At 40.3% G+C, this 26,843-nt stretch overlaps 1 protein-coding gene across 3 annotated transcripts in view; it reads right to left on the bottom strand.

Annotated features, from left to right (window-relative positions):
* The window catches only part of PDZRN4 (PDZ domain containing ring finger 4), a gene marked incomplete at its 5' end in the record, with an annotated part of 229,183 nt that overhangs the window by 101,999 nt on the left and 100,341 nt on the right, over positions 1-26,843 (bottom strand). Inside the window, one exon of one of the 3 annotated variants that reach the window (XM_082239555.1) lies at positions 8,890-9,214. The exons of the other annotated variants lie outside the window; for them this stretch is intronic. Coding sequence (XP_082095681.1) covers positions 8,890-8,958 — 69 coding nt within the window. Of the gene's footprint in view, positions 1-8,889; positions 9,215-26,843 lie in introns of those variants that run through there. 3 annotated transcript variants of the gene reach the window in all.

The following is a 26,843-nucleotide window of genomic DNA, read 5'->3' as shown; positions in this document are numbered from 1 at the left end:
GAAGGTGGATTGGGGGGCTGCAGGAGGAAGCAGTGACAACTGTTTGCCCTCCTTTTCTGTGGACACGTTTGCTGGATGAAAACCTCTTCTGTGTATCACGGGTGCTAATTTTGTATTTCATACATTGTTGTTACATGCCCTGAGCCCTTGGGAAACAGATGGGCAGAATCTATATTTTAGGACAGTTTCTGGTGTGAGGTGTGAGCAGAATTCACAGTGGAACAACTGGATAGGAAGGTGCTTGGTTCTCATTGGCTGAATTCACTGGGAGGCATGATCAGATTTATTTCATACTCACTTCACTTTTTCCAATGTAAGTGAGTGGTTGCACTTTGCAAATTCATTGGTCAAACTCTTCCCTCAACGTCTGACAGTAGGAGGCCACATTCTAGGTAAGGTGGGGCGGGGGAATCCTTTACAGAATTCAACATGTTGCTATATTCAGAGTGCATAGGGATGCCTAGCACATCTCAAATGTGGAATAAGCCAGTACTAGCTCTGGTCATGCTCTGACATGAGTCATTTTGCTGATATTATTATAATTTATTGAATTTGTTAATTGCTTAGCTTGCCCAGGAAAATGCAAAGCAATTTACAACCAAACGAACAGACAACCCCCCCATCACATAGATGCATTAAAAACAAGAGGGGAAAAAAATACATTTTTTAAAAAATCCCACCCACTTCTAAAAGGCCACATATAATTAAATGTCAATGGCCTGGTTATAGAGAAAAGCTTTTGCCTGGTGCACTTGGTACCTAAGTGTGTATGTGTGTGTTACATATACTCTCTTCTCAATAGGTTATCAACCAAGGCACTACCACCAAATAGTGGGACCAAGTGAAGGACAAACAAGTATCATCAAATAGGTTCTCTTTCAGCACACTTGCTGTAGTTGATAAGACCAATCTGGTTGCAAATGTAATTTAAAGGTTCATCACCAATCATTCATGGAGGTACTTCAGTCCAGTTGCAATATCTGGGATCACTTGCTGTAAACGGCATTTGTTTGTTGCCTGACTCCTAATCCTGTAACTTCCCATGCTTCAATGCTAATCATGATGTCTCCCATGGGACAGCAATTAATCTTTAAGAATGAAATTGTTTTCGAGATTCCCCAAGTAATCTCCTCATGACTCCGGTATTTCTTCTGCTAGTTTTCCATATGGGGCCTATAGAGCTCTTATTGATGCAAGTTCCTGCACTACTTAAATATGTAAAGCTAATCACTCTTGGATCTGACCATTAGGACATCAGAACATGGTCTAAAGAATGAAGATATGAATCCAGTCAACTGTCAGGAAAGGAAGAAGCAGTTGTTTCCCCAAGAGGTTCTGTAACCTCTTTCCACCACCCTGTACCCTTCCCCAGACAGTGGACTGCAATCTGTGAGACAAAAGAGAGCACACTGGCTGTTTCCAACTTCCATTTGTTGCAATAACAAATCCATAGAAGGCCTTTTTACTGCAGCAGCACCCATCTTGAATTAACAGAGAAGAAAGAAGACATAGCAGAGGCACACTGTTGTCCTCTCATGGTGTTGTAGAGAGCATCCAGGTTAACGTTCTTAGGATTTAATCACCAAAATGGGAAGCGTATCATGGCTTGAAGGCTTGCAATCAATTTCACCTTCAATTCATAGATGGGTGGAATAAGTTGACTAATATGAACATCCTCCAATTTATTTCTAATTGGCCACAGAGACTATTGGTTTGCTGGTTTAGGCACAATAGGAATCTATAGTTTCTGCAAACTAAGTTCAGAAGTAGGAATTGCAGCATGCCAGGTGAGGAGACAGGAAGAGGATGAGATGACATGTGTTCCTAAGATCCTCCTCTGTTCATGCGGATGATGTCAAACCAAATCTGAACCACCTGAGAGAGATACCAAAATCCATTGATTTCATAATTGCTTCCCTTTGCCTCTAAATAGATAAAGAATATTAGCAGTACATAGTGTAAAAACCTATCTAGGCTGCATGAGGAAAAGTTTGTGATGACTTTCTTGTTCCAGCAAGCTTTCGAGAACTGACATTTTAAGAAAAGGGATGGTGCTGTGATGTTTTTTATTGGAATTATCTGTATTCTTAAAAGGTCTTTAAATCTTTTGATTTTATTAGTACTTAACTGTTTATTTAATGATGGTCTTTTCTATGTTTTTAGCTATTTTATTTTACTTGTAACCCCCCTTGAGTTCTGGCCTGGAAAAAAGGTGGGATATAAATAAATAAAATGATGACGACGATAATAACAATTCTCTATGTGATCTACAGGTTCTTTTTAGTTGTAAATAAATCAAGTGCTCTATTTCATTGAAATATAACATTTTAAAATTATAGCAAGTAATTAAAAAGGACTTTTTTTAGGAAATATCTGAAAAATAAACAAGAAACTTGATTTAAGCACTGACTTAAGCTGGCTAGAAATAAATTATCGAGACAGACAGAGAACAACAGATGAAAGGTTTTTAGAAAACTATGAAAAACATTACATTGATAAAGATAAAGCGCATGGCAATAGGTAACTTCATTCTGCTACAATGTCATACAACAACAACCATTAACAAACTATTTAGGCCTACTGAATAAGAAGTAGAAATTCAGTATTTTTCTTTACATGGTGATAATCACTCATATACGAAAGCTTCTGATTGTAATTCCCAAGTATATAGTTCATTTGCCAAGTAATGTTTGTTCAGTGTACTGTATAGGAAATGTACAAAGATGCATGAATGTACTGCAATTAAGCTAGACTGTAAAATAGAGGAATTTATCTTACCATTCAGTTTGCTATACTTTGAACATTAGATTTCTAGGATAAAGAACAACCAAGAGTATTGTGGCAACAATGTTAAAGACATATGTTTTCATAGGTTAGACAGCAAGTCAGCTAAAAGTGAGAACATGCAAGACTATAATGCAATATGTTTACACAAAAGTAAGAACAATTAAGTAAAGGACCCCTCACAGTTAAGTCCTGTCGCAAACGACTCTGGGGTTGTGGCACTCATCTCACTTTACTGGCCGAGGGAGCCGATGTTTGTCCACAGACAGTTTTTCCGGGTCATGTGGCCAGCATGACTAAGCCACTTCTGGCGAAACCAGAGCAGCACACGGAAACACCGTTTACCTTCCCCACCAGAGCGTTACCTATTTATCTACTTGCACTTTGATGTGCTTTCGAACTGCTAGGTTGGCAGGAGCTGGGACTGAACAATGGGAGCTCACCCCATCGCGGGGATGCGAACCGTGACCTTCCGATCGGCAAGCTCAAGGCTCAGTGGTTTACACCACAGCGCCACCCACGTCCTCTTCACAGGAGTTACTCCTAGGTAAATATGTGCTCTTTTGGCACAAAGAAAAGGCTATAACACAGCAAACCTTCCATTGACCATATTCCAAGGATGGGCAGGGCCAAAGGCTGAACTGAGGAGGAAGTGGGCAAGGTCACAGACAAAACAAAAATATGAATAAATAACAGCAGACAGGCATGCATTCAGGTAGGCACACACACAGGTAGGCAGAGATCCTTCTGCCTGATCTTTAAGAATAAAAATAGCATTTCACCCTCACACACCCAAGAGCTGGAGTGGGTGGAAATGCCATTTTAACTCTCAGCGATCAGCACTTCACTTATCTTAGTGCTGTGGGAGTACAGCACTATGAGCAGAGATAAATCTCTGCCTGCTACATTTTACTATCGAAGAGTGGGCAGAGGTTTGTCTCTGATTTCAGTGCTAAGCTGCACAGCTTCAAGATAAGATATTATCCGATCTCTGCTCACAGCACTGTGATGCTTAGCACTAAGATCAGATGTAAGATATCCCTTGTCTCAGCACTTAGACTGGACATAACAGATCTATGCCCCAGATGTCAAGTGACTAACAGGGGGCAGGGTATGATTTCCCCCAAACAGCCTCATGAGGCATGCCAGGTCTGTGCGCCACAGGGTTTCGCACAGCTGACGTATAGGATTTCAGGCTCCCAGTTTAGGTGACAAAAAATTCAGAGGCACAAAGTGTTTCTCTACTACCCCCCCCAAGCAAATATCAAGGCAGAACTACATATTACAAGTGGAATTAAAGCAGCATCAGAAAGGGGTAATATTGAGAAGCAAAAGGGTGGTGGCAGAAGGTCTCAACCGTCGTCTTGCAACCCTGTTACTTCAGCACAAATTGTTCCCAAGTTTCCCTCCTCCAACTGGAGTTACAGATGCACGTTTACTCCTGCAAACATTTGTTAAAGGACTCTGTGGTACAAGAAGCAGCCAGGGTGATTTAAAGTGGAGGAGCACATTCTTTCCATGCTGCTACTGTACTCACCACCTCCCAGAGTAACTTTTGTTATGTGTGTATATGTAGAATGTGAAGCTCTAGTCTTGGAATAATTATGCTTAGCTGTCTTCCCACCTGAAAACGGAAGGCACTGTGGTTGCAAAAAAATTTGCAGGACCCTCTGCTGCTACACAATGATTTTGTGCAACCTACCGCTGCTGCTGTCCACCCCATATGTTGTACCCCAATACTTCTTACTGCTCCCTTTCCTTTATTGCTATGTTCTGTCAGAGAAACACAGTGCAGCTCTACTTTAGCTACATGTATACTTTTGGCTACATTCATTTGGATGAATCTGAATCGAATAGTGAAATGAACACAGTGACAAACATGAAGTGGAATTAGTTCCTTTTTGAACATGCTGATCTATAACTAGTTCCTTTTTCAAATAAACCTTCCAAGCTCTGTATGGCCCTACTCACATCTTGCTTTGGCTCAGTTCTGCCCCACAACCCAATGACTTTCTTTGTGGCTCTATGGCCCTTCATGGAAGAAGTTTATCCACTAATGCTTTGGCATGAGAACAAACAGAGTTAAGCTGTAGCTGCTATAGAGCCATGCAGGAGGTACTTCTCTAGTTAGACAAAACAGCAGCTATAGTAACAGGGGAAAGGCAGAATAATACGAAAAGGCACCTAGCGCCATGAATGCTGCCTATACATTCCTGATGAAAAAATGTGTGATTAAAAAGAAGGGTTTCACTTTATGGGAAATGGGACTGATGAACCAGCACAGGCAAGGATGATAGCCAAGGTAGCTAAGAGCCCATACAATACGGGGACGCAGAAGGAGCTGTGGTCTAAACCACCGAGCCTCTTGGACTTGCCGATTGGAAGGTCAGCGGTTTGAATCCTTGCAACGGGGTGAGCTCCCATTGCTCTGTCCCAACTCCTGCCAACCTAGCAGTTCAAAAGCACACCAGTGCAAGTAGATAAATAGGTACCACTGTGGCAGGAAGGTAAACGCGTTTGCATGCGCTCTGGTGTCCGTCATGGTTTAGTCATGCTAGCCACATGACCTGGAAAGCTGTCTGCGGACAAATGCCAACTCCCTTGGCCTGAAGGCCTGAAAGCGAGATGAGCGCTGCAACCCCATAGTCGCCTTTGACTGGACTTAACCATCCAGAGGTCCTTTACCTTTTTACCTTTACCTGATAGCCAAGGTAGCTAAGAGCCCACACAACAGGGTCAATCCAAGACATAAAGATTAGGATCAGGCAGCCAGGAACTAGTTGAGAAATCTGTTGGACCTCAGCTTTGAATCTTTTGACATATCACTAACTTTTAGGGTGCTTTGGGCAGCCCTGTTTGTGAAAGGGTACAAAATTGTTTGCAGAATGGAAGAAATATATTGGATGGAAGAAAACACAACCCTGCTAGTGAGGCAGTCAAATTACATTCTCCCTCCTGATCAACCACACTTATTGGAAGGTGTGTTTGGGACAAAATGTGGAGAGGGTTGTACATTCTGAATGAATTGAGACTAATGCAATTTGGCTAAAAATTATCTGCAACTGGGGTTACTTCCAACCATCTGCCTGGCTTTACTTTCAACAGGATGCATATTTTGAGGCATATTCAAATACACAGCCTCCTCATTGACATTCTCACTCAACTAGGCATGCATAAATGGTATGTGACTAGAGTCAGCTAGATCAGGATGAAAGGCTGGACACACAGCTTTGGTAGACAATGAAACTTCCAATACAGTGTGGCAACATAGAAGTATTTCCACGTTTCCAAGGCAACAGGGGGAACATTTGCTCTCTACTACCATACAGACTGAAAATAATAGGAGTGTTTTCATTTACCTTCAGTGATGTCATAAAAGCAACCAAACCTTACTGGCTATGTGACACCATGATATCATTATGTTCATTACGTGATCCCTGAATGGCTAAAATTGTGCTATGAATTAGACAGAATCCCAGAATTGGCAACATATTAGGGCTGTGGTGCAAAAAACAAACAAACACAAAGCACCTCTCAGATGGGAGTTTTCTCAACAGGGTTTGAAAAGCAGACTTTTAATCAAATCATAAATTGACCTTTGTGAAAATTCTGCATAATGCTCATTTTGACAACTATGCTCACCACATTTAACCTAATGTCATATTAATGAACTATTTCCAGCTGCAAATCGTTTAGTAAATGCTTATTGTGCATTTCTCACATCAACTTTGAATCCTTATTCCTATTTTATAGATGTAAAACTAAAGGGGGCATCGGTTATCCAAGACCATACTCATGGCAGAGTTTGGAACTGAATCCAAGTCCTCCAGATACAAGTCCACAGACTTGGACATACAGTTGTAAGAAAGAGAATGTGGAAAAAACAAAACTGCTTTCTTGCAAATAATACAGCTCACATTAGTCTCATGGCAATATTAGGATTTTTGTTTTTGTGTAGCAGAATGGAACATTCTTTTGTGACAGCAGTTGCTAGCGGGGAACACTTCTCTAAAATATGCTTGATCTGACATGTGATCATAGAGCTGCATATATACTGGAGCAAAAACAGAAACTCACTCAAAGATCCACATAGTAACAGCTAGAAAAAGGCATAACACTACAGTACTGCTTTCTTTAAAAGCCTTTATCAGTGACATTTCCCCCACAATCCAGAATGCAAAAAGCTGGAGGTTTGCCTGTATACTGCTCTCCTGGAAGACTCACACAGATTCTTCCAGGGATTATACCTTATCAGGTAAATACCAGGGTTAAAGTGAAAGTGGTAATTCATTTCCCTCCTCTGTCATTTCTTTATCATGAAAGCTGCAACCTCTGGCAGAGGAGGAAACAAACAAGTAAGAGGATGAATACCTCTGGAATCCCCCAACAATGGCAGACACTTTTGCATGCTTAAAAAGCTTTAGTATTCAGTGTCAACTTCAAGCAAATTTCACAAAAATGTACTTAACATATCCCCTAGCTCCAATGTAGTTAAGATATTCCTTCTGAAATTCAGACGGAGGCTTGATCTGTTTTCTTATAGCATGGTCTGGCTTCTTTGATCTGCAGTACTGTAATCTACTGAACTATTTACATTTTGTATTTTTAAAGGTCTCTTTGGCTACTTGCAGTCGGAAGGGAGGAGGATGGGAGGAGAGAAGTGCTACTTTCCTATTCCCTATCTTGCAACTGTCAGGAAAAAAAGCAATGATGGAATTACTTCTAAACTGAAGGAAAGTGTTCCACCTAGAGTCCATTTTCAGAGCTGAAAGCAACTGACAGGTTATCTGCCTTCGGATGCTATTTTTAGTATTTGGGAAGTACTTGATTCTTTGTGGGGGGAAGATGGTATTAAAAAGAAGCAGAGATATTGTCCCTGGTTATAATTGACAATGTTAATCTTCTTTTTCCCCTCCATGGTGATAAAAAAGTCATTTTTATATTTAATTAATGCAGGGGATCGTTTTGGAAACTGGCTAATGAGGCTCTGATCACATTACCATGAAAATGTGCATTAACTCTGCAACTGAGGAGGATGTTTCATGTGTAGAGAATCCACTTTGTAATTAGTCCTCTGTGAAATGAATCACGTCAGGAAGAATTTGAAGGGGGGGAAATAGAAGAAAAACAGTAGGCAATAGGTACTTAGTCACTGCTGTGCCAACAGACCACCAACATTCTACACTGTTTTGTCCTCAATCCTTAGCTCGTCATCTACAGCGCAGTCAAAAACTGGAAGTGTTCAGCCTCTGTCAACAGTGACATGCCAAAGCATGGGAAAATTACAAAGAGGAAGAGAACGGATGCTGAGGCACTAAACTTTCATCTGCCAGATCTCCAGAGCAAAAGCCAAATCAAAACGAAATCCACACAATTCAAACCTGGGTGCAATAGGATTTGTGCAAAATTACAGGCTAATAGGGTAACATTTATTTCCTTCATCTCTCCCTTCTTATTCTAACTGCACAACAAGCCCGTGTTATCGGATTACAGAAATATTCCTGCTGTTGGGACACAGACTTAAGTAAGCACATGATAAATCAAGCTCTCTGACTAATATTGAGGAACAGTACAAAGGACAGAGCAACGACCGATAAAAGCATCCTTTAAAATCAGGCAGCTCAACCCCTATTCAAAACGAGAGAAAGAAAAATAGCTCTGATAATTTACTGTTAAACAAAACAGTCATTTCTAATTAAAAAGAGCTATCTCTATAGCCTTGGTAGCACATGCTAAGCCATAAAACTTCCTCCAGTAAACTTCTTGAAAACACTTGAGACCCAAGTGCTGGCAAATCCTACCTGTTAAATCCTAACAGCTGCAAAAGTGTCATCTGTGTAACTGATAGAAAATCCACTTACCAAATCTAAAGATGCACATTACGATATGGTTCAATGATAACGCATGTCTCTGGCTGAGAATTTGGCAAAAAAAGATGTACAGCAATTTTTAAAAGAAACACACAGGGAGTCAAATATGCAATCACACACACACACACACACACACACACACCAAAACACAAAATCAACACCCCCTCATTTTCACCAAGTGCTTTGCAAACAGCACAAAATTACAGAGCTTCTTACAAAAACCTTCTGCACTCACCTGGGAAACTTCATAAAGCAGTTTGTAGTGTTCCTCCCTCTTTTGAAAACTGCACAAATTGCAACCCATTCTAGTAAGAAATAATGAAAGAGCAAGGCTTCTAATTTCCCAAGGACTGAGAGGCAAATGCACTGACAGGGAAGCACCCTCCAGACTTGACTACTGTTTTTCATCAGTCTCTCCGGTGCAGGAACACAGACACGCCACTGTTAGCTGGAAGCACAAGCCAGGGTAGTGTGTGTAAGCAGCAGCATGCTCTTCTTCTTCTTCCCCAAGTATCTTACACTCACGTATACACACAGACATACACAGAGTTTCATCTCAGTTCGCAGCAACACTCCCCCTGTCTCTGCATCAGTGCACATGACTACACAGATTCCAGCTCATGAATATTAATAGAGCCTCATTGATTATTTATGACAGAACGTGTTAGCAGGGAGGGGTGTCATAGCTGCCGCTGATAACAGATGAATATTTACTAATTAAGAAGCAAATGTATTGTGGTTAAACAAAATACACGTGCCGCTAACACTTTTGTTTATTAAAGGTGGTGCTCGTAAGGGGTACCTTTTTCAAACAACAGCAACAACATTTGCCCTTTACCTTTAGGATCAAAGGGATAATATGCATGAGTAGTAATTTTGGGGAAAACATTTTTGGGTTAGGACAGCTCTCCACCGTGGGCAATACAATTATGGCACTTGTTTTCAAGTACATGTTTATTACTCCCCCCGCCCCCAACTTAATGGGGAAAAATTGGTTATTTTTCTTAACAGCTGAACCAAGCAAGACAGAAAAAAGAAAATAAATCCAGATGGTTGTACTACATTCTTTATTTGCGTAGTACTATCAGATCTGCCAAAATACTAAAATTAGAAGGAAGTGTGTTCTAACATTCTGCAATACATAGATGTACCACTTCTAGCATTTATAACTCACTTGCTTGTGAAGATCTCAATGTCCTCTTCTATTTACAGTATTTTAATTCACTCTGCATATATGTGTATCAAACATGCACATATATAATAGTACATATCTCCAAATCTTGTACTATTATCTCCAGTACATTCATTTGGAAGCAGCACCCATTGATTTTAGTGGAATGTACTTCTATCAATCTGAAAGATTGCACGGTCACCTGTAAAAGAGCCTATGGAAACTTGTCTTCCATGCATGGTTTGCTCGCCTGGATGCAGAGCTGCATGCGAATTATGAGGGGGAGGAATCCCATCAATACTTTTGCAATTCAGTGGTATAAATGCTATTGTGTCATATGTGCATCACTGCTAAGATAGTTGATACTGCCACCTTTGATCAGCTGTATGGATTTGAGAGATGGCCTTATAAGCACCTTCTTTCCTTCTGTCTTCAACAGGTGATCAATGCAGTTAAAAGCTGGTTTTGGGGGGGTTATTGTTTTTTAAAAGAAAAGTCTGTTCGCTAGTAGTGAAGATCTTTGGACTGGGCCCAATGGAGCTGTAATGGCGGTGCAGAAATGGGGGTGGGGTGGGGGAAATAACCTGAAAGTTAATTTCTGCTGAAATCAATGCGGTTTCCATACATGCAACTTTAAAAAAAAGAATTGGGGTGCTAGATAAATAACTCTCCTAATTAATTTGCACAATGGGGCATAAATTTTTGAATAACCAGGGATGGAAATATAACTTTAATGTGAACATGAATTAAAGTAATTATGTATATGATCTTTATTTTTAAATATTAAAAAGCTTCTGTAAGAGCTTGCCACAAAGCCTAATTTTGCCATTTGTCAATTAGCTTTTTATAGCTCTATGGTTCTCTCTATTCGCATAAAAACAAGGACACATTTAAATGAAACTTAGATCTTTAAAAAAGTGCAAATTCCTCACATTTAAATCCAATCCCAATGTCATATGTTATACAGAATGCAGCTTATACTTCTTAAAAAATAAACTCACATCATGGTAAAAATCTGGTCCTTTTCCGTGACTTCTTTTGTTTAAAACCAGTGCTATCTGACACATTCACTAATTAAATATAGCTGGCTCTTGTTCTGAAAAGTCTTAAACTTAATGGGATGCCAGGTGGACTCTGGTGCAAAAAAATAATTACTTTATAGCCAATGAAATCAGTCAAGTTAATCTTGACATTGGCTCCTAATATGCTTAATTGATAAAGTACTGCAGGGTTTTTGTTTTGTTTTTTTCCAAAAAGTGCTTTGTAAAATGTGTGGGGTTTTTAAAAAAATCAATACTAGGAAATGATCCTAATGAGTACTAATTGTTAACAAATTGGCTTTGCATCTAGCAGCACCTCAAACACCACCAATGCAGCATGGAAAGCAGACCCACAGCCACACACTGCTCATCATTCCTTTCCCTTGAGATGTAATAATCCGATTTTCTGGGCCTTGATTTTAACCTAACTGGCTGGATCAAAGCCAGGGAGGGCAACCTATTTAGAAACAGCTTCACTGGTGTCAATGTGGCATCACGGGTGTCAATATGGCACATGTAAGTACCGCTATACAAATAATAAATGAACCTGTGCCCAGCTAAAAATGAAATTTTACTTGCTCAATAAATAAACTTAAAAGATTATAGAAGTAACTGCATATTTTAGGTATGTATGTGCCAAACCATGCAAGATGGGAACTGTGCCAGCTCTAAGCGTCAAGAATAAAATATGAAATTTCCTTGTGGGCCACATGTTCCCAAAGAAGAGTTGCCCCATAATCTTTATTTTAAGGAACGTGTAGATAGAACATCACAGTCCAATAGAGCATGATTGGTCATAGGAAGGAACTTTTTGAATTCCACAGGCACAACTGACACTGAGTGCAGAGCCAAAGCTCACAGAGAGAAAGTCTGCTCACCTGGACTGTGGGCAGCAATTACGGTGCAGCTCACCTCCATCGCTAGGGCTCCTTTCCCTGCTTCCAATGGCTGGTGGTTGAAGCTGTGGCCTCTCCCACCAGCTGGCGGGGTGGGAGCAGTTTTTAATTTAGAAATTGACCCATCATGGGTGGGCTCAGGAGGCTGGCACAGTTGAGATGGAGCTGAATGAAGAATCCTGAAGGGTTTTCATTCTGGTCTGCTTCCCAGGCATAAATTAGGCCCGCCACTGAGATGTTTCTGTCCATACACCCAGAAGGGGACGAGAGGCCACAGCACTCCTCAAGGCAGTGAGTATAATGGGCTGCTCCTATTTGATGTATGTCACAGGGCAATCCTATCCCAGGATCAACTCCCAGGTTAGCAGTCAGCAGGCAAGCTGACTGATTCTGGAAACACCCAATGCCTGAGCCAAAAGTCACATCTGTAATCCATAAATTTGTGGCGTATTGCAATCCAAGAGGTGGTCCTGAGATTTCTTTCCTTGTGCTATCATGACACCCCAGTGGCAGGCTTACTGTGCCTGGGCACACAACTGTGCTTAACTTACAACAGCTGTTCCCATTCTCTTATTTATTTGTACAGTGGTACCTCGGGTTACAGAGGCTTCAGGTTACAGAGGCTTCAGGTTACAGACTCCGCTAACCCAGAAATAGTACCTCAGGTTAAGAACCTTGCTTCAGGATGAGAACAGAAATCGCATGGTGGCAGCAGGAGGCCCCATTAGCTAAAGTGGTACCTCAGGTTAAGAACAGTTTCAGGTTAAGAATGGACCTCCAGAATGAATTAAGTTCTTAACCGGAGGTACCACTGTATAAAGGTAAAGGTAAAGGTACCCCTGCCCGAACGGGCCAGTCTTGACAGACTGTGGGGTTTGTGCGCCCATCTCACATCTATTGGCCGGGGGCCAGCGCTGTCCGGGGACACTTCCGGGTCACGTGGCCAGCGTGACATCGCTGCTCTGGCGAGCCAGAGCCGCACACGGAACGCCGTTTACCTTCCCGCTGGTAAGCGGTACCTATTTATCTACTTGCCCCCGGGGGTGCTTTCGAACTGCTAGGTGGGCAGGCGCTGGGACCGAGCAGCGGGAGCGCACCCCGCCGCGGGGATTCGAACCGCCGACCTTTCGATCGGCAAGCCCTAGGCGTTGAGGCTTTAGCCCACAGCGCCACCCGCGTCCCACTGTATAGCACTCTTCAATTAAAAATGTGTACGATAGTCCACAGTTATTTATAACCCCCACAAAAAATACCAATGTAACAGTTAGCAACAATATAAGGTAGTTCTGAAAACTATCACAGCAGGATTTAAAACAAAAACAAAAACCAGCACATATTAAGAGCTTCAGAAAAGAAAGAAACATGACACTTAGCAGGTATTAGGATAGGTACCAAGTGAAACTTCATTTTGTGCTAGATGCAGGTTTTGACTAGGCATCAGAAACATAATGTGCAGTGCAGCAATCCAATATTGTGGTTATCAGAGCACAAATTACTGTGGCCAGCTTATCCCTGCCTGGATAGGCTGCCTACTATGACCTTGAAATGGTGAAGGGCACTCCATGTCACTAGGGCCACTTGTGGTGCCAAGAGACAACAGTACATCCAGAAAGACCCCAAAACTACAGGCTCACTCATTCAGAGGGAGTGTGAACCCATTGGCACCATTTACTTATACTATTTTTTTCCTCCTCTAATGCTTGAAATATTACTTGGAATATAAAACACGAGGGCATAGAGCTTACTTGTGCTACTACCACTAATAACTTCCTCCTCCCCGCCCTCCATGGGTTGAATCCAACTAAGTTCTGTTCAGAGCAGACCAACTGAAATGGGACCAAGTTAGTCATGTCCATAGCTGTCAACGTTTCCCTTTTTAAAGGGAAATTCCCTTATTCCGAAAAGGATTCCTCGCAAGAAAAGTGAAAAGTTGACAGCTATGGTCATGTCCACTAATTTCAATGGGTCATATGACTAGCACTGGATGTAACCCAATTATTTCACTCAGTTTTCATTATGTCTGTACCTGTTTCATTTGAGCTGCTTCCAACTTGACAAATCTCTTACCAATAAAACACATGTGCGGGAAAGATACTGTAAACTTTCCATAGATCCATATGTACACAATATGGAAATTTGTAGCTGGTTGGGGCCACCTAATTTGCGCATTTCATGAATATGGAAAACACAACCGATACGTGTTGGGACTAACTTGGGTTGTCCTCCATGGAAATGCAGGAATTTTGTCACGTAGGGATGAAATTTATATTGTAGGAATACTTCCTGTAGGCATCTGATGAGCCACTGTGAGAATAGAATGCTAGACGGAGCTTTGGCCTGATGCAGCATGACTTTTCTTATGTTTTGTTCTTATGTTCTTAAGCGGCCTTTCAATTCTGACATATGTGCTCCATTCATTTATCTACCCTTAGCTTATACAAAGCAAAGGTTTTGTTTTCTATTTACAGATGTCTAATCGGCTGAGGATCCAAGTCTGAGAAAAATTATTTCTTAAAGAAAAATATTGTATGATATTCTGAGGTTCATCAAAGATGCTGTATTCATTACATGTATGCTCAAAGCTACTAACCCACTTATGTAAGGATGCAAACACTGAGGCGTATCATAATTGGATTAAAGATTACATTGAAAATACTGCATTTTAACAAGTCCTTTCCTTTCCTTTTACAAAAGATATTAAAACACAATCAACCACTTTGTATTCAATATGCAATTCGAAGAGGAATGAATTATTCAACAAGCTTCCTGATTGAGCAATTTCTTCTCTACGTCACCTCTAATGTGATGTCACCTCAAAGGTCCATCAAAGCATAGAGGCAAACTAAGAACCAGCTAAGGAAAGCACTAAAACTCCTGAAGGATAAAATTTAATTGCTTTTTTAATGCAGAAAGTGGTTTTAACCCCAACAAAAAAGTGAATTTCTTATGTACTAAGCAGCAGTGGCTTATTCTGTCATGTTTGCAGTCAAAATGATGAGGGGGCTTGTACTTCTTGAATAATTCTGACTATGTTTTATTACACTGTATATATTGAACACATTTACTCCTGTAGAAACACTGTCATTGTTCAGCCCAATCTTTTGAAGGCTTACTTGGAAGTCCCGTTTGTTTTATACAGTATAACCAATTGTTTATGAGACCAAGTTTTAACCTCCTGATTTACATGTGGCCATTATTGAATTGCCTTTAAAATCTGATATATTTCATATTTCAACTCATGTTTCAAAAAAAACGTGATAGCAAATATATTTTTTTTAAAGATTGCTACTTCCATAAACATTAAAACTGATTTTTTTGATGCCACTCTTTTGAAGTATAATGCTCTTAACTGAAGTCTTAACTGAGCTATGTACACTTTTGTTCAAATAGGCAGTTAATTATTACATGTGGCCTCAAATGAAGAAACATGGATGAACGCACCTGTTTGTTTATAGAAAGGGTGATACTGCATGCCTCACTTTTATACATTCACCTGGTTTGCACGTTACAGTCATCCAAACCATGGGTTAGCATGAATGTGCAGGCTTCTGAGGAGGAGACCATGACCACTTTGATCTTCCCTGGGGTTTTTGGGCAGCAGCTAAGCCATGATTTGGCTTAGTGTATCATCTGACCTGGGATCACAGTCTCTCCTCTTTAACCATGATCTTTAGCTAAGGTGCATCCTAGGGTTCACTTAGGGTGAAGGAGGAAAGGCCTTAACAACACTCTAAAGCAAATCTTGTCTTAGCTGGCATCCCATACTGACCAAAATAGAAATGGCTGCAAACCCATGGTGCTTAAATACAAGAGTATATCATTAAATTATAAATGGAATTATGATCATTTCTGACTGCAGGCTGGAACATTATTATATACAGACTTCTATGTATTCAGATCTAGAGAATAGGCATGTGGACAGGAAAAAATGGTTTTAAATACAGTGCTTTCGATAGCTGCCTCAGCTTGGGAACTGGACAACATTGTGCTTCATTTTGGGTCTGAGGTAAATCCTTGCTTTACTTCATATTCTGAAGCTTCATATGACCTGGCAATGAACTATAATGGGGAAATCAACAAATGTCCACAGCTTTTTCCTTTTCTGACAGAAGTTGATGGCATTTGCCAGCTTCATACTCTGTTCTGAAGGGATGACACCCCTAATGTTTCAGATATATAGTCCGAGAGGTTAGACACAAAGAGCAGTAAGAAAATATGCTTAAAAATAGGATGCAAGAGGTTGGATTTTAGGAATTTTTTTGTCTGGATAGAAATAAGGGAATGTCATATAAGCAGAGTGCAACCAACAACAACTTGACAAGCCTCTGTGAATGTTACAGATAGGTAGCCGCGTTGGTCTGCCATAGTCAAAATAAAAAAATTCCTTCCAGTAGCACCTTAAAGACCAACTAAGTTAGTTCTTGGTATGAGCTTTCGTGTGCATGCACACTTCTTCAGATACCAAGTGCATGCACACTTCTTCAGATATCTGAAGAAGTGTGCATGCACACGAAAGCTCATACCAAGAACTAACTTAGTTGGTCTTTAAGGTGCTACTGGAAGGAATTTTTTTATTTAGCCTCTGTGAATGTTGCTGTTGCTGCTAAGAGAGAGTCAACTGGCAAAGATGAGTGAAATCAGTGAAAGAGTTTCTGATACGTCAATTTAATTTCTCTCCTATTGTGACTGGAGTGCTGTTCCAAAACCAATCCTTGCCTGGGTGCTACTAGTGCTGCCCCTCTCTACTTCCCCCATGGCTGGCATTTTCCTTTTATGGAGAGCTTATGGGAGGTTAAAAAATGTGTCAAACCTGGCTTGCAAAAGGAAATAAGGCAACCACAGGAGGAAGGTCTGAAGCTTTGGAACCAGCCTGCTTCAGTCTGGACAGGGTTGCCTTGATTTCGAGGGAATCCAAGTTATTGCCAAAGCAGGCTGTTTTGCCTCAGAACTGGTGCTTCATCCAAAGTTAGTTCAAAGTCCTAACAGAGATTTCAATAAACAGCTTATCTTTCATATTTACCTTTTACAAACATCTTCATATCATGCAGATATTATGCAGCTCTGTTCAGATGAGCACTTTTAGAAGTGGGGGAATATCTCAGATATAATATTAAAGCAACCAATTTTCTCTTTAAGGAGCACCTCTGTATGGATGGCTGAATACCTGAGAAACTAGATCACTATTCTCTGCATTTTGGCCACTGACAACAATGTGAGAACACCTGGAGCAATGATGTACTTATTCCTGCCCTCCTTAATACTAGCTAAAGTGCCAACCAATGGCTATGGCCAGTTAGCAACCAATGTACAATAGCATATTGTATGGTACCATTATCTATCTATCTATCTATCTATCTATCTATCTATCTATCTATCTATCTATCTATCTAGCTTCCCAGCTGGCTACTAAAAAGCTTCAGGAGCAGGACAACTGAAAAGGGACCCATCCAGTTATACAAGATGAAAAACGATAAACTTCCAAACAGCTTAAATACTAAAGACTCAGAAACAAGCCCAAACTTTAAGCAGGTTACACAGAGCAGACCCTGGAAGCTTAGGATTATGTGGCAAAGGTTTCTTTGTGCATGCAGAGACATGTATGTGCTTTCAAACAGATAATCCCACAGTATGAATAATCCAAAGTGTTTTTTGCCAGATGCCTTCTTTATGGCCTTTGGCTTCCTAATGTGGGCGCAGCCCTGAGGATTTTTATTTTTATTTTACATTGTCTGGGGGTGTGTGTGTGCTTTATATAGGTAATTGTGAAATTATATTTTTAAAAATTAGCGTTAGTAATCGTAACAATTGTAACAGAACTCTACAAAAGAAATTGGCACTGGAAGAATGATAATTTGATGACATCATAAAAGCCTTATAGCTAATTTTTAATAATAATAATTATTATTTATTTATTTCATTTCTATCCTGTCTTTCTTTCACTGCAGGGCCCAAGGTGGCCCACAAGGTGAATTAAAAACAGATACAGCTAAATAAAACCTACCAATAAATTATAAATATATGTGTGTATTTTAAAAAAATTAAGTAAGTTATATTAAAACCAGCACTGAAGCAAAACAACTTGAAACACTGCAATGGACTTCCTTAGCTTGAAAGTTCCAAACTGTCTCTGAGTCGCAAGCGGGAGAGTGGAGGGGGGTTAACAAAATGTAATTTGCTTGCCAAAATATAGGAACACCAAGGACACTGCCCACTCTTTGAGAGCCTTCAATAGACACCAAGTGTAAGAGCATTTTAAGACATGCCCTTCCTCTTAGATACACCAATACTACTACCAACTCTTTGAGAGGCTTCAGCAGACACTCATATTTCAACACAAACAGTCTAGATCTTGGGTTAAAGGGAAATAAAAACATTCTGTTCTTTCATGCCTGGTTATGACTTTTTGTCACTTTAAAACTAATATGACACGGTATATAGGGCTGCAAGACAAAATTCGGTTTCCAGCTAATAACTGAATAGGATGATGGATGGATGAGAGGCACAGTGCAATACAGCGGAGAGGAACTGTGCAAACAGTTTAAGTGTCTTGACAGCTGGCTAGTTTGATTTAAAATTACAATTTGAACGGAAATCAACTCTTATTTCTTGATGGTCATTAAAAAAGAATTATGTGTGCCATTCATTTTGTTGTCGTCAACAAAAACATCCTGCAATGATCAAAGACTAATCTATCTCCTTCTACAAAATCCTCACAGCAGTAAAGGTTTGCTTCGTACACTATGTGGTTTTTTTCTCTCAAAACCCTCATCACTGCCAGTGCACCTGCTTTCCAGAAGATCATTAGGTATAAATCCCAATGTACTCCAATCAACCTTGCTTTAGTTACCCTGCCGTCTGCTCTAGAAGAAAATTAATGTTATTAGACTCTTTTTCCCTCTTTCAAGATTGGCTGGTGTTTGGTTACTGTGCCAGCTGTCTAAGAGGTGCTGAGGTCTGTTCTACACTGACCCATCTTATTGTCTGGGCATCGCCCAAGTCCCAACATGCGAGCACTAAAACCGCAACTAAAGCCTGCACCAGCTGTTTAACTATTGTACAGGTACTTAGAGGGATTACAGCATTCTAAACCACAAGCTTGGCAGCGGATACTCAGCCATCAAAGAAGAGCTATGCTGGCTCTTCTTACTAAGGCGCATCAGGCTGGGATTCAGCTTGCAGTTTTAAAACAGTGAAGCTGGGGCAAACGTACACAGAAAGCAGAAAAAGTCATAAGAAAGAAGAATTCACGTGGAGCCTCATAGGCTACAAATGGTGAAATCCCAATTGAAAAAATACTTTTTTGCTTTAATTAGAATTTCCCGTGAAAAGCAGAAATTAGCATAGCAAAGTTTGCTTCATCTCTGAACCAAACAGTAGATCATGAATCTCTCTTCTCTCCTACTGAAACAAAGCCTTGCTGAGTTCAGAAGGGGGAACTTGTTACAGTCCAGTACTTCTAAGGCCAGTCATTTGCCAATGGTTGATTTCAGAGAGCAGAAGTTTGATTCATATCTACACCATATCTCGGGCATCCCGCCACGAATCTAACTTTTTCTCTTCAGCACTTCTGCCTCCAGCTCAAGGTTACTGCAATAATACTTCTTCTGTTTGCCATCTTTGTATTCTGCAATGAAATTGCTTCCTTTCATACACTGTTATGGACAAAATATAGCCACCAGGAAATACAGTAATCAAACTCAGACACCGAATACAAAGGATGATAACAGAAGGCTTATTAAAACTCTTCATCAATTATTTTTGGATTTTTGGGATTTTCAACTTGTAAAATACAAACTCGAAAGTAATGTAAAGAAGCCTGAAGGAAGAATTGTTGCCAGTCTAGGAATTTACAAAGACTACAATACATGCTACAATAAACATATTGAGTTTATTTCAGTATTGCATTTCCATTAACAACAAAAGTAGAACAAATACCGAAACAATTTATGTGGGATGCTAGTCATTTCAAATTTAGACATCTTACAACGGATACTGTCTACCCAAAGATTTTCCCTGTTGATTTCAAGAAATTCTTCAGTTAAAAAGAGTTTTTACACTTATTCTCCAGTGTCTCTCTGTTGTCAATACCATTCATAAATAAATATGAGTCATAGCTGAGAAAAGAAGCAAGCCAAGAAAAGAGGAAATTCTCTCAGAGAGCCCTCTTTGAAATTCCATGTTGACTGTTCCTATTGAATTATGTTAGGGGGAAACTCATATATAGATAGGCAGGCAGGTGAAACTTTTTGTTGTTGTTGTTGTTGCCTTTCTAGGCAACAAAATGCTACAGCGCCAATGTAAAATGCAAGTTTGAGATGGTATTCTCATAACAAGGAAACTGCTACTGCAATAGTTATAGGTACCTGCTGACTGTGCTCTTGTATTTTTAAAACTGATTTTATCATGGATTAATATGTTGGGGGCTTTGGGCCCAAAAAGCAGTGTGTGAACATAAAAAGCACAATATAACATAGGAATATGAAAGAACCCTTCATTTGACTATCCTTCTTTCCCCCACAAAAAACTTACCATGTCAGAAAGAAGCTAAATTTATCTCTGTCTAAAAAGTGTGTGTGTGTGTGTGTGTGTGTGTGTGTGTGTAGTGGATTCACAATAGAGCTGCACATATATAGCTTATTGAAATGGGGGAGGGGAAGTTCACCAAATTGGGGAAGGGCTGTAAGTTCAGTTTGGGTCATGTGAGACAAAAAGATTTTGGGAGGGTGGGATTTAGTTATTAGAGAATAAAAACTCAGAACTGTGTATGCCACAGTCTTATATGTTTTATATGTAAAAGGAGAACTAAAATTGCATAAGTGGTTTATAAATTATATTTAAAAGGTTCTGTAGTTTCCAGAGTGTTTCCTTTGTTTGTACAGACTTGGAGGAGGAGGAGGAAGGACCAGAAAATTCAAACAGAAGAGGATCATTCCTCCACACACCCCACTTGCCAAAAGGCCATTCTTTACATGTTAGTTAACCAACTAAGCTGAATCGGTTTGATTGCCAATATGTTCTTTCTTTCTTTCTTTCTTTCTTTCTTTCTTTCTTTCTTTCTTTCTTTCTTTCTTTGGGTGTGGCGCTCATCTTGTTTCAGGCCGAGGAAGCCGGCTTTTGTCCATAGACAGCTTTCCATGTCATGTGGCCAGAATGACTAAACCGCTACTGGCGCACGGAGGACCGTGATGAGTGCCAGAGCGCATGGAAACACCATATACTTTCCTGCCACAGCAGTACCTATTTATCTACTTGCACTGGTGTGCTTTCGAACTGCTCAGTTGGCAGGAGCTGGGACAGAGCAATGGGAGCGCACTCCACTGCAGATTTGAACTGCTGATCAGCAAGCCCAAGAGCCTCAGTGGTTTAGACCACTGCGCCACCCACATCCCCTTGGAGTTATATATGGTATATCAGCCTAACTCAATGATAAAAAAATCTGTACTATAAATCCTATCATGTGGGACAAATCTGCCAAGATCTTGATCACCAAGACAAATTAACAGTCAAATGTGACATATGTAGAATATACTATATACAAGATATATTAGCACTAACAAAACAGGTTGTTTCTCTGTTAGGGCTGCTGTGTCAAACAATGCATTTTCAAACAATATTTGGGGGTGCGTGAAATGAGCCTCTGAAAATAAAGACCCAAAGAAGTCTAGAATTCTGAAGAACAGCTTCCCATGATTATTCCCCCCCCCCTTTTGCTGGCCATTGCTCCATGCATTTTTTGCAGCTTACCTTTGGCCCAATAATTGCACCCAGACCAAACCTGGACACCAATTAAAGCACGGCTAACAAATCCGAATCTTCTATAGTACTTAAAGCATTTGAATTGGTTCATTTTAAAACCATTTTCAGTCAATTGTGTTGCCATATTAGAGAACACTCTATACATTGAATCATTTACTTTATGGAAGAATAAAACACTAAAGACTGGCCCTTCCTTCCAACAATGAGTACTAACTAAATCACTAACTCATAATTAAGAGGAAGCGTAACTTTCCAAAATCCTGAAAAATACACCTCTCTCGATATCTGGGTAAGATGCAAATTTGCTTAAAAGCATGTGATTAACTGATTGAAAGGCAGATGATTAATCAACTAAAACATATTTAAACGTTTGGTGGCCCTGGTTAATAGAGGAGCAAGAAAGGGGACCAGATGGGTTGGTAGAAGGGAAGAGAAATGGGTCTGAGGCATGAAGAAAGGAAGGTGGGAAATGGTGCGATGACTGAGGGGCAGAGGAGGATGAGGTGCGGGAGAGAAGACTAATGAAGTAGTTGTGATGAGGACAAGAATGAGGAGGCTGAGGGAGAGGCTCAGGGAGGGAAATGGGATGAGAGAGCCCAAACAAGCTGTGGGAGGGGGGAGAAAATATGTGAGGAAATGAAGTAAATCATCAAGGTGAAATATAGCAAAATTACAGCGTACACTGCCCAGAGTGAGGCCTGCCATTTGCTTGACATCTCTCCTACTTCCACGCCAGGAAAGTAGTAGAACCAGAAATTGTACTCAGTCTTGGTGGGCTACCATACACGGCTAGGGGGTTTGGTGGGTTGCAAGATGTACAGGCCTTGAACAACTGGAGAGAAAGAACAAGCTCAAGGGTACAAGGCATGCCAACAGTCTAATCCTAGTGAAGACTTCGTGGCTGGTCCTCAGGAGGACATCTGGTCATTGAATGCTCAGCAGTTAATCTTTCCAGGATACTCATGGTTTTAAAAACAAGCCTGGAACAGCTGTGTGTCTATTGTGCCGCAGAGCACAAATAAGCCAGAATAACTCTGTCGCAGGTTTAATTGATTTTTTTTTTGTCTTTCATGCCACTTCAGAAGTCATCCTGATCAATGCTACTTCACACTCTCCTGTCCAAGTTTTACTGCTCTAGGCTCTGACTAAAAATAGATTCATCAGACAAACACCAAGGGAGGCAATAATATATCTTGTGCAGAACACTGGGGCTGTCACATTACAACTCCCCTCTTTCCCCTCTTCTGTTGCATTGAGCGAGGGGAAGAGGGAAGCTGGATGCATGGTTTTGAAAGCAGCACTAGTGGTGGAAATGGATGTTGTGTATTTATCCACTCATATTAAGTATGGAACAGGCAGGCTCTGTGCGTGCTCCCTGTAGTGCTTTTGCAAATTTGTTTCCCTTCCATCTTCCAGCAGATGACAGAAAGTAGCAGTTACTAACAAATGGTGTTTGGGGGTGAGGAGCACAAGATCTAAACAATAAATAATATACGTCTCTATATTTCTCAGTATTCATATACAGTACCTCCCTGCACACCTTGACAAAGGTAAATATCATTATCCCCGGAAGACAACAGGGGAAGTAATGAAGGTGCGGGAACCTAAAGGCCAGATCAACATGCTTTTGTGATAGCCTGAAATGCAGTCAATTGCAGCAAAATTTATACCACCCTATTACGCCAAACAAAAAAATTTCAGAGCCATTTCTTTGAGTTTGAGAAAGGGGAAAGGGGCAACTGGACTGCACACAGATAATACTTTTGATATGCAACACATCTTCACTTCTACTTGCGTGGCAACAAACATATGGCTATTTACTTGCAAATCCTTAAGATCATTCTACTTGTCAACGTTAAGACCGCCACAATGATTTAAGCATACATGCAGCATCAGAAGAAAAAAATTAAAAGCATCACCAACAACACAGTTTCAAAATGAAACACATACAATCTAAGCATCAGAGCTGGGAAAAGAAACCCTGTTTAATTAATAGTCCTGGACAAATAAAAAGATCTTCTGGTGCCAGAAGGACATCAGCATCATGGTCAGGCTAACCATTCTGGGGAAGGCACTCTATAACCTGAGCACCACAACAGGAAAGGCCCTTTCCCCATCACCCTCACAAAAACCCTGTGGAATAAACTGAGCTGGAAGAGAGCAACTAGCTCAAAGGTCAACCAGTGAGCTTCATGGGTGAGTGGGAATTTGAACCCAACTCTCCTTGCTCTGTTGTCTAACATTACATCACACTGGCTCAGTTTAAGCATCACATATACCCTTACATACATGCCACCAGAAGAAACTCATCTTATTATGAAAAATACTCAGCTGAAATCAGATCTAAGGCTCAGCCTGGATATGACACGAGAACTCTGTGTTTGGAGCTCATGATATGATTTTCTACCTCACAAAGCAAACACGTGGAAGTGTAAATTTCGATACAATTTGCATACTTTTATCTCCTTGCTCGCAATGCTATTAGCCAAGGAGAAGAATACAAGCTTGGTGTAAGAGCTTAATTCTGTATATTTTTCTGTCTTCGGCTAATGCAGGAGTGCAAGCTAAATCATGGAATCAGCACAGCGACAAAATACTAAGGTGCATTTCCCACATGCTATGGTCCCAATGCAAAATGAGCTCATCATGACTGTCTTTTGAGGAAGTAAAACCAAAGCTTGCATACTGCATCTTGTTTGTGTCCAGTTTTGTCTGAGCTTGAGGCTTATGATAGAAGCAGAGAGCAGACAGGAGGAACGGGACCTTGGACAGCTCCAAGAAACCCTGCTAAATCATCTTCAGCCACAGAAGATTAGGTCTATGCATGGAACTCCTGAAGCGTTATGTAGATTGGCCAGACATGCAATGTGGTAGGCTCTGTCTCCCTGGAGGCTACCAGGCATTTAGTTTGACTTTTGCAAGGCTGCAAAGATAGAGGGCCTACAGATAGCTCATCCTTTGAGACAGAGAACAGTGGTAGAGCTTTGTCCACCATCTGAGAGGGCCCTGAACAAGGCACATGCGGTTCTCTCTCTCCTCCCCCAATGATGTAGCCTGAATCTGGTTCTTATCAGAGTCCTCTGCCACACGCTGCAAGCTCCTTGGGCCATGATGCCTTGACCCCAAGTTGCACATAAAATCTAAGGCCAATAATGAAATGGTCCAACCAGAAGGCTGCTGTTCACGACTTTATTGATCATGTAACCTCTGCCACCCACAGGCCTACATTGATGGCTTCCAAGAAAAAAATAGGAGGGGAAGTTCTGTGACCGAACTGAATTTTACAAAAAATGATTTCTGAAGCGCCCTTCTGTTTATAATTCCCCTCCTCAGGGGAAAATGAGGCATAGAAATGAGGGAAGAAAGGGATTCCTTTTAAAAATCTTCGGAGACACAAATGATGTGATCCTACTGAATAATTTCTGTAAGATAAAAATTTCCCCTTGCACCTAAAAAATAAAATAAAAATTATAGCATCCCTATAATTTCTCATTTGGAAAATCTTTCATTCTGGCCTACTGTCAATTCCAGTTCTTTCCTGTCTGAGTAAATCTCCCAAAGCTTGCTTCATATATTCAGTTCCTATTGAGCTCAAAATGCTGTGAAATGAATTCTCAACCTTCGTAAGTCTTCAAATTGCAAACGCAACTGGGACAGCTATTAAATGAAGCATGCAAACGAGTATTACTTCAACAACAAAAAATATTGTTTCTGGCAGCACCACTTAAGGTTCCATCAACAGGCGGCCCTGCACCGACTCAGGTTATGGCCTTTTTTGTGGTGGCACCCCGCTTATGAAATTTCCTCCTTTTTCGAGTTATGGCTGTGTCTCTCACTAATCTTTCAGCATCACCTTGAAACCTATCTTTTCGCACAGACATTTTGTGGAAGGACTGTAAGCCTAGGCAGGACTATTTTTATGTTTGCTGCCAAATTGTTTTAATGTTTATTTATTTAACAGGATTTATATATCACTGTAAAATCCTCTAAGCAGTTTACATATGCTTTAATCTTCTTTAATTTAATGTTAGCATTGTTTAACTTTTGCCATTTGTACACCACCCTGAGATCACACAGCATGAAGGATGGTCAAAAAGTACCATGAAGATGATGATGATGATGATGATGTTGCTGAATTCAAGTACCTCCTGAGCAATACAGCCTGTATGGCACAGTGTAAGGCGAAATCAGTGCTATACCTCGCAAATCAATATTTGCCTACTCAAGAAAAGGGATAGGAAAATGCTTGACCTTAGATCAGAGTTCAAGAGGAGTCAATTAATTGTTTTGTTTGTTTATGTTAATTGCCTAAATATAACATTACAAAACTACTAATTTTCAAAATCATTGAATGTTCTGAAGTACTAGTTTAATTTGATAAGGTTTCTACATTCTCTCATGCAGAATTGTGAATAGTGATTGAACTACTCAAGATATTGCTTAACTCAGATTTAGAACCCTGGCAAAAAAAAAAAAGACTAATTCACATTGTTATCATAGGATACTGGTAATTAAGATATACCTGATGAGTGCCAATTTGGAAATGATCACTTTGCTTTTGCACTTGAAAGTCTGATTTCAAATGCATAATTCCAGTAAAAATACTTAGCTTATCTTTTTGAAATAAGTACTCCACACAGTATACCTTAAATAATTCCCACTTTAGTTTACAGTGCTTTGGAAAAAAAATCTTCCTTTCCGAAAATATTACCAGCTCATGTTTTCCTCTAAACATCTAAGGACTGCCAAGACAATTACAAAATTATATTTGCCTGGGTAGTTAACCAAGAGCTCCATCACGAAAAACCATATGAATAAACTCCTGACTCCTGTGAAATAACTGTTTGTAAAGTCACTGGGTGCATGTTTTAGGAATTTTAATTACAGTTCTGATTGCTTTACATTCAAAACACAACATTCAGGTAATACAGCCTTTATGATAAGCAGTTTAATTAGCAAGGTAAGATAAGACAAAAATGCCTTTTAAAGTTATTGAATTTGTTCATGCTGGTCATGTGATAACTTTAGCACACAGTTTCCCTTGGTAGTCTAAAAATGTGAAATGCTAATTCTTCCTCAACCTTTGTTTCCATACACTGTAACAACTGCTTTTTATGCCAATGGGTTCGCTCCCTGTTGTGTGTGTCAACACCACACTTATAATTAGATTGCAAATCTCAGCCTGTCTTTAATCTTTTTGCCAGTCCAAACAAATAAGTTCTGCTTCACACACCTCCACTGGCAGAACAGTGCAAGACAAGACGCAAATGTTGCATTCTGCCAATAGTGTGCTTACCCCTTTCAAACAAACTGTCTCAGAGAATAG

This window comes from Podarcis vaucheri, assembly GCF_965113315.1.
Source record: "Podarcis vaucheri genome assembly, chromosome: 10".
NCBI lineage: Eukaryota > Metazoa > Chordata > Lepidosauria > Squamata > Lacertidae > Podarcis > Podarcis vaucheri.
Note: the sequence above shows the minus strand (reverse complement) of the source record. Positions and strands in the feature narration are given on the sequence as shown.